This window comes from Bombus vosnesenskii, unplaced genomic scaffold, assembly GCF_011952255.1.
Source record: "Bombus vosnesenskii isolate JDL3184/JDL3185 unplaced genomic scaffold, Bvos_JDL3184-5_v1.1 scf7180000013621, whole genome shotgun sequence".
In the NCBI taxonomy this organism is placed as follows: Eukaryota; Metazoa; Arthropoda; class Insecta; order Hymenoptera; family Apidae; genus Bombus; species Bombus vosnesenskii.
The window spans coordinates 25719-35598 of NW_022883152.1; the positions used below are offsets into that span (position 1 = coordinate 25719).

Here is a 9880-nt window from a genome sequence, read left to right on the forward strand (position 1 = left end):
TTTCTCTACCTTTTCAGAATAAATAGTTTCACTGGAAGTGCTTATTATAATTAAATTATTATTTATTTGTATGAAACGTTTAGGAATATTTTTGGTAGATTTAGAATTATTCCTTGAATTTTTATTACAAACCTTTTTGCTTATAGATTCTGTTTTGGATTTAGGAATAGCTATATTTTTATTTTCTATAGTGTGATCTTTCTTGCAATTTAACGATTTGGCTTTGAGCTCAATAAAGTTTCCTTCTGATGGCTTTATAGAAGTTTTTGAGTGAGATGCACTCGCTATCTCTTTTCCTATTATGGTTGAAACATTCACGAAATTCGCGGAGTCTTGCTTTTCATGGAGTCGAGCGTGGAGAGGCAATTCGCATTTCCCAGCGGGTCCAATATCTCTGTGATGTTAGGCAGTGGATAAGCGTTGCCTGTCGTCTCGTCGTTCAATTTCCTAGTTTCTGCATCGTCTGAAAGTTCTTTGGCACTAATATTATTTATCTTGTTTGGTAACTCAGGAAATTTCTCACTCATGATCCTGTCTATGGCACCGTGCGTCCTCTTATTATTTAACGTGACATTATCCCTTATCACAGCAACGGAATGGTGTTTGCATTGAAAAGTTGATTGGTTGAAATGATCAGCATCTCTCTTTTGATTTAGATCTCTATCGAGGTATTTATTTATGCATTTTTCTTCCCAAATTATTGCTCTTGTTTCTTTTCTAACATTTTCTTCTATTCTCGGGTTGTTTAGATGTTTCCGCGACGGCGGCACAAATCTCCAGTTCTGGCGGTTGTTTCGGTTATAATTATTCGAAGGTGTCGAATGTTGGTATCGAATTCTATTGTTCACTTGTTTTAGTTCTCGTGTTGCTTTCACGGCTTGGCGGTACGCATCGTCCAAGGATTGGTATCCTGCTATCTTTACTCGTAAATACACCTCGTTTGGAAGCCCCTTAACGAAAGCTTCCCTCGTATCTCGATCTATCCTATCTTGAAATACGGTGCCGTACTCGTACCTTTCCCCGTTCATTATCGCCAGTCTGAGATCTTTGACGCGTCCTATGTAGTCCAAAATATCTTCTCCTGGTCGTTGAAATATTGTAGCTAATTTCCCTTTATATTCGTTAACCGTTTTTCCCGGACCGAACATATCTTTTAATTTATTCCCGAAATCGTTTAAACTTATTACTTCTGTGTCTTCTATGGCGAGAAATGCGTGTCCGCGAAGCTTATTCGTTAATAATTTTACTGACTGAGATTCTTGATGCCTAGGAACCATGTTTCGTGCGCGCTCGCATGCTCTTAAAAATCGAAATACCGAGGGTCGATGTCCGTCGAACACTGGTACTGTCTCTACGGCATCTTTTAACTTAATTGATTGGGGATTAACTTCTATCGGTATTGTCGCTTGGGAAATTATCGGCGATGATACGGGTGTCTTGCTTTCTTTTTTTATTTTCAGTGAACGCACATCGTCTTGTAATTTATTCATGTTGTACTCATGTCGCGAAAATTCGCATCCCATGCTTTGAGTTTTTCCGATAACATCAAGATCATGTCTTTGTCCAACGATTCTAATTTAGTCGACATTATTTCTTAGGTATATATTTTATCGATAATCGTAACAACTTTAATCCTTTGTGGAGCGAATCGAACCGTTTAAACCAACTTTAATCCTCCGTGGAGCGTATCCCACCGCTGCAACCAAAAATTTACTCTCTGCTCTGTTACGTATTAGTTTATTGAAATCGATCAAATTTTAAATTTAAATTTTACTGAAATTTTTTTTTTTTCCTTTGAGTTTACATTTAATCGGAAAGGGAAATATTGAAATGATATTATTGTGTATGTAATACTGATTTAGATTTCTAATTAATACGGTAGTTGCTGCCACCAGAAATAGTCTAAGGACTATTTCAAAATATTTTTTTTTATTATTTTTTACGTTTAATGGGTAGCGTTAACTGACGTCTAATGCAACTGGCAAACGAATTCCACTTTTCGGCTAACCTGCTATGTGCAGGGATACTGGCACGGGAGAGGATTAAAGCTGGGTACAATAAATATTTGTCCTTGTCACGGTGGTCGTGAGAACGCAGCGAAAGGATAATTATATCTCACATACCTTAGCCAGCAAAATAGTAACTAAGCAGTAATAGAAACCCTATGTGACCGGCATCCAGCGATAACCCCTCCACAGGAACCAAGTCCTTGATATAAAAAAAATACCTCTCAAGTCAGTACTCGACATTCTTAACTGTGCTGTTTTACCATTCTGTATCGCTACTCTGTCAGTGTTTAATAAATTTTCTAATAACAATCAAAATTGAAGTACGAATCTCTCACCTTGCGTGCGGAACGTGAAATTACCCCAAATCGACATGACAAAATTGGCGATCCTGCCAGGATCCATTCATCGCATCAAGAGGAAACTTCAACGGGAACTCTACGGATTCTACAGCGAAGGACCACGGTCACCTCCTTGATCAAAAGAAGGATCTGCAAAGAATCTCGGTAAGCTGGCTTTCGTACATTGTCGAAACCGTAAACCTGAAATACGTTCTGAAGATAGTGACTCTTCTTCCGCCGAAAGTGTCATATTTCTCAGCATGAACCCAACTGACAAGAGTACCGCTAAACAAAACGAACTAATCGCTACCCTGATTGAACAATTTGAAAGCCTAACTCACGAGTTTAGAAGCTTTAGAAATAGCACCGATCAAAACATTAAAAACATAAAGGAATTTGCGGAAACTAGCGATAGAAATCGCTCTAAAGAAATGCGCGATCTTGCAAAAACCATGGAAATAAAATACGACACCGAGACTGACCAGTCGCAAATAAACGCCCATTTAGAAACCGCTGCTGATAACGTAACGGATGACGAAACTGACGGACCGGACACGTCACAAAGACCACGAGCCGCATCTAGCCGCGCCGCGATTAAACCAATAAACAACTACAACGAAGATCGGGGGCTCGAGGCAGATAAGGCCATACGAACTGTCGAGACACTACGAGGTCGAGATGACGTAGGCGTTGAAGATTTCATCTTATCGGTCCGCAAAGCAAGAGCTAGGTGCAAGGCAAGTGACAGAGAGCTATTATTAGATCTCATACTGATCGAAAAGATTACCGACAACGCGAAACGAAACATACGATATCTAAAAATCAACTCGTTCGAAGACTTATATTCATGCTTAAGACAACACGTATTAACACCAACAACTATTAGCAACTGTAGGGACAAATTAAAGAATTTAAAACAAGGGGCAACAGAAAGTGTACAATCTTTTAACTCCAGATTCCAACAACAGCTAAACGAATTAAATTATGCAGTCCAAAACGAAAACCGCACACCAACAGAACGACGCGTAGCTATAGATATTGAAGAACGCGAAGCACTTAAAACATATTTGCTCAACTTACGATACGAGATAGGACAGATGGTGGTATCTAGCGATCCAAAGAACCTGCACCTTGCCCAACAACTAGCAGCTGATAGAGAACAATGGTTACGAGAAGCAAATCGTGTCGCCAACCGCCCAAGGAATCAATCTCACAACACTACATTAGTATCCAAGCGAACTACTACCGATTCACAGCCACAAACTTCTGCTCAGCTACCTAGCCGACCATTAGACGACCGCATGAAACCGAAGTGTCCAAAGTGTTTACGAATTAGACATACAGCCGAAAAATGCTACTCTCGAAATTTTCCATTCGCCAGCCAAGGAAAGATTCCACCTCGAGTAAATCAAACAACGGAGAACCCAGAGGAAGCTTACCTCGAGTTAACTGCACCACCACCGGAAGATTACTATCAATCGTACTGCAACGAAGAGACGGAGGAAGAGCCAGATTCCTCATCGATACCGGAGCAGGAATCAACCTTATAAAAGAAAAAGCCTCACTAAACGTCCAAACTTCTAACCCAAAAACCTTCCTAATGGGAAGTGACAAACATACCACTAACAAAATTTGCAATTTAACCATGCTCAAGAAAAATCATCAATTCTACGTAGTCCCTAACAACTTTCCCCTAATCGAAGATGGAATAATCGGACTCCCATTCCTTACAAAGTATCAATACAGCGTCACTAACAATAAACTAACCTTAGACGAAATTATATTACCATTCCAGGAAACCGATAGCAAGATAAAACCAGGCGAAACTCTAATCTCAGCCCAATACATCGAAGGAAAGCCCACAACAGTATGTTTCATCAACACTGGTAAGCAAATTTGTCACATTACAAACGAAATAGAGAAACCCGATAAACTAAACCAAATTAATAAATTCGCACAAATAATACGTACCAAACATATTGATCCAGAACTTCGATAACCCCTTGAGAAAATCCTCATCAATTACTTAGACGTTTTTAATATGGAAACAGACTCATTACCATGTACCAACCTGACAGAACATACAATCACACTCAAGACAGACAAACCTATAAACATCAAATCTTATAGACCGCCCGAATGTCATAAAAAGGAAATTGAGACTCAAATCAACGACATGTTAGACAAACAAATCATAGAACCATCGGACAGTCCATATAACGCACCAATTTGGGTAGTTCCAAAAAAATTAGATGCATCAGGCAAACAAAAATGGAGAATCGTTATAGATTTTAGAAAATTAAACGAGCAAACAGACCAAGACGCGTATCCTTTACCAAATTCGGACGAAATACTCGAGCACTTAGGCAAAGCTAAATTTTTCTCGGCCCTAGACCTCTCGTCAGGATTTCACCAGATACCTATGGAGCAAAATTCCAAAAAATATACTGCATTCTCAACCCCACAAGGTCACTTCCACTATAATCGCATGCCCTTCGGCCTTAAAAACGCACCGGCGACGTTTCAACGTATGATGGATACCGCGCTACGGGGGTTAATAGGAAATAACTGTTTCGTATACCTGGATGACATTATAATATTCGGGAGCACCATCCAAGAACATAACCGAAATCTAGCCATTATACTAGACAGACTACAAAATTTAGGATTAAAAATACAACCGGACAAATGCGAACTTTTGAAACCAGAATTGGAATACTTAGGACACGTAGTAACAAAGGAAGGAGTAAAACCTAATCCCAAAAAGATTCAAGCCGTGAAAGACTTTAAAACACCAAAGACCGCGACCCACATAAAATCATTCTTAGGACTCGTTGGATACTATAGAAAATTTATACGTAATTTTTCTAAAATCGCAAAACCATTGACAGATTTCACAAAGAAGGACACTCCATTCCATTGGACCGATAGATAACAACTTGCATTTGACACACTAAAACAAAAACTCTGCGAAGCCCCTGTACTACAATATTCAGACTTTGACAAAACATTCACATTAACAACAGACGCAAGTAACGAAGGGTTAGGAGCAATACTCTCCCAAGACGGACATCCATGCTGTTATATATCCCGAACTTTGAACCCTCCTGAAAAGAATTATTCCACAACCGAGAAAGAGTTATTAGCAATAGTATGGTCAATCAAAAGACTAAGACAATACCTACTTGGTAGAAAATTTAAAATTCAAAGTGATCATCAAGCCTTGAAATGGCTAAAGAATGTTAAAGACCCCTCATCGAGACTCATGCGATGGCGTTTGAGACTCGAGGAGTACGATTATGAAATCGAATACAAAAAAGGAAAAGAAAATACAGCTGCAGATGCTCTATCCCGATTGTATCCTATCACTAATGAAGAAATCCAACCCAATGTAGAAAACCCGGACTATTATGACGAGTATATAGACTGGAAAATCAATATCACCCCAGCTCCGATAACTCAAAAACCTAACAGACCACACTTTAAACAAATTACAAAGACCGAACTGGGAGACTTTAACGAACAGCATTGGTTGCGTCAATTAACCAAACACTTTATTAAACACCGAACCGGACGCTTACAAATAGGAATAAACGACAATAGCTTCAGCACGTTAGAAAAGGTAAATATTCAACTCATGCTGAGGTTTCTAACAACTAGATTCCCTCAAATTAAATTAATATTTGGACAAAATCCGCCAGTAGACTACGATAACGAACAAAAACAAACGATACTACGCGAAAATCATAACCAATTAGTAGGACACTTAGGTATACACCGCACCGTGAAACGAATACAAGAGGACCATCACTGGACAAACCTAGAACAAGACGTTACAGAATTCATACAAAACTGCGAAACCTGCCAACGAGAAAAGCTAAATCGTATCAGGGCCAAGGAACAACCTATGATAACTGACACACCCCTTAATCCTAATGACAAAATCGCAATGGACATATTCGGACCTCTCACCAAAACCAAACGGGGCAATCAGTTTATCCTGTCTATCCAAGATCAATTAACCAAATATCTCATCCTCATACCCTTAAAAGACCAAACAGCCAACTCAATCATTAACGAACTTTTGGATCACTATGTGTACATATTTTCCGCACCAAAAAGTATTCTGACGGACATGGGACGAAATTTCGTATGTAAATTGATGGACACATTTGAAAGGGCTTTCAAAATCCGACACATAAAAACCACTTCTTTCCATCCACAATCTAACGGATCCCTTGAACGAACGCATGCCGTAGTAAAGGACCTTATTCGAACTTGTACGACCGACCGACAGAACGACTGGGATGAAAACTTAAAATTAATATGCATGGGATATAATACTTCAGTACACGAGACGACTGGACATATCCCATTCGAATTAACATTTGGACGACAAGCTAACATGCCATCCTCAATATCAACCACTCCTAGCCTAACCAGAGAACAATTGTTTAACCTCTGGAAAAATCGACACAACGCCTATATAGCTAAAGCAAGACGAGTTACTGAATCTAACAAAACGCGATACCAGAGGGATCAAATGCGGAAAATTATTAAAACACAGACGATATTCCGAGTAAAAGATAAAGTATGGGTACATAACGACCACAAGACTAACAAGCTAGACCACGAATGGCTAGGACCTGCAGAAATCCTCTCATCCAATCCACCCACCTATCTTATCGAATATTCCAACGGTCACACGCAAAGAATCCACGGTAACAGGCTAAAACCCTATCTTTCAGGAAGAAGACCATAATATGGATCATCATAACACTCGAGTACATTAGAAGCGATCTAGAAGTAAAACCATTGAATTACGCCAACATATTCCTGGAACACATTGACAATTGCTATCTGTACAACGAACAAATAGATATCACCCTTATAGTAGGCCTTAACGATCCAATTGACCAAGTTAATAGATTACAACGCGTAATAGATTTAATAGACCGTCAATGTAAACCACCTTGCGCTTACACACTAGAAATAAGTAGCCTAAAATTTAAGTACAGAAATCTTCAAAACCTGACTCGGCAACTCAAATTATTATTGCGTTATAAAAGCAAACACGGATTGCTCAATGTCATAGGCTCAGTATCCAAAACTTTATTCGGAACTATCGACGAAAACGATTTAGAACTCATTAACAAGAACATCGATACATTATTTGATTCCAACAATAAAATAGAAACAATTCTTAGTAACCAAACCGCACTCATCAAACGCGTGCTAGACAATACCAAAACAAATCAACTTGAAAACTTAGCCAACGATATACACAAGATTGAAAACCACAATGAAAAAAACGAAATATTAGTTTCCCTATTAATTCAAACCGAATCTACCATATCAGAACTCCATATAAACATCGACGAAATTTTTAACACTGTTATGTTAGGGAAACAAGGAATCATAAACCCACAAGTTATAGAACCTGAACAATTCTTAAAAACACTTGACCAAATAACGAGACAAAACTTTATGACTAACCATATCGAACCTTCAGTTCAAAACTTTCAACTAATTCTAGATCTAAGCAAACTAAAGGTATGGATAAGAGATAACAAACTTATATATACAATAACTGTGCCGCTTTTGGAAAACAATGAATGGAAAATAACTAAAATTTACCCGATACCTTCCAAACAAAACTCTGTATTCATTGCGCCTGTAATAGAAACTGATTTGATACTAACCGACTCAGAACAATACACCTTTGTCGATAGTCACTACTTAAACAAATATTGTAAACGAACGGCAATCATCCACATTTGTAAAAGAACTCAACCGAGTCACAATAGAATCAATTCACCTGAATGCAGATCAGAATTAATTACTAATCGACAGACGGTCAAAACTTGCCCGACTGCTGTCTTCAAGCTGGAAGAATTGACGTTCGTACCTTTGCAGACGGAAAACCATTATATTATTATTCCTGCGAAAAATGTACAAATCGACGTGTTATGTAAGACACATAAAATCCTAGAAATTAGACAACCAAGCTTAATTAGCAGTAAAACCGGGTGCATAATCACATACGATCATAATATTATGAAAATAGGAGGATCACATAAAAATATCTCTTACGAAACCAAATTTAAGAATAGCATATACAGCTTCGAAGAAACAGATGTTCCAATATTAGAGAAAATATTAGAAACAGCTCCAAAAGTAACTCACAATTTTAACCAATATAAAGCCAACCTCGACACATTACAAACACAAATCAGTACCCTGCAATTTGAGCGACGCATAAATTCATTGAAGGAATATGGCATATTCACACTACAAATATTAGGAATCGTAGCCCTAGGACTAGAAACAATATATGTAATGTACAAATGTAAACTTTTCGAATGTCTACGCCGATCACTTCCTAAAAATGTACGTATCAAAATACTCTGCCCTACCGCTCGCGTAAACAGGATCGATCAAACATCAACAGTACCAAGGACGGTCACCTTCCAAAATATCACCGAAGACGAAGATGAGGGGATCATTCAACTTAGAAGCCCCACCAGAGCCTTACGCTTTAGCGGAGCAAAGCGAAGCTAAGGAGGGGGGAATGTCACGGTGGTCGTGAGAACGCAGCGAAAGGATAATTATATCTCACATACCTTAGCCAGCAAAATAGTAACTAAGCAGTAATAGAAACCCTTTGTGACCGGCATCCAGCGATAACCCCTCCACAGGAACCAAGTCCTTGATATAAAAAAATACCTCTCAAGTCAGTACTCGACATTCTTAACTGTGCTGTTTTACCATTCTGTATCGTTACTCTGTCAGTGTTTAATAAATTCTCTAATAACAATCAAAATTGAAGTACGAATCTCTCACCTTGCGTGCGGAACGTGAAATTACCCCGAATCGACGTGACATCCTCGTTGAACGGATTTTTATTTGAATGTAGAATTGTTTAGATTATTACCCATATATATATTTTATTAGCTGTATATATATATTTTAGCGTTGCTGGATTGGGTAGGAATGTGAGATTTTTCGTTGTTTTATATAAATTTATTTTTACGTTTGACTTCTTCTCCTTTAATTTCGCTATAGTAGTTTGTCGTTAGTACCGAAGCTCAATTGATTTGCTACGATGGATTCTGTTGCCACGATTTTCTTGCCTTTTGAGTTTAATAATCAAGGATGATTCTAACGATCCTCTCTGTGTGGGACACGTGTGATTTCGCAAGCCTTGCCCAAAGACGGGCAATATTTTGCCAACAGTGGGAGAAGGAATGCGAAGATCGATGGGTTTTTTCGATAATCGAAAACACCGTTTGCACAAGCCAACACAGCGAACGATGCTTTGGTTAAATTTTCGAAGGGAAATTGTTCTGCTATATCTCTCTTACAATCGCATGCAATGATGGCAAGAATATCGACTAATAGCAATGCCGGTATTGCTCTTAATTTTCGATTGACCCCGACGATGTATTTAATAGTCCTTTCTGTGTGGGACTTGTGTGATTTCGCAAGCCTTGCCCAAAGACGGGCAATAATTTGCCAACAATGGGAGGAGGA

At 38.6% G+C, this 9880-nt stretch overlaps 1 protein-coding gene across 1 annotated transcript; it reads left to right on the forward strand.

Moving 5' to 3' along the window:
• Positions 1 to 3687: 3687 nt before the first annotated feature.
• On the forward strand, positions 3688 to 9334 carry LOC117238827. The gene is made up of 2 exons (XM_033504038.1): positions 3688 to 4233; positions 7096 to 9334. The coding sequence occupies exons 1-2, from the start codon at positions 4217 to 4219 to the stop codon at positions 8906 to 8908; spliced, it is 1830 nt and encodes a 609-aa protein (XP_033359929.1). The 5' UTR covers positions 3688 to 4216; the 3' UTR covers positions 8909 to 9334.
• Positions 9335 to 9880: the final 546 nt, after the last annotated feature.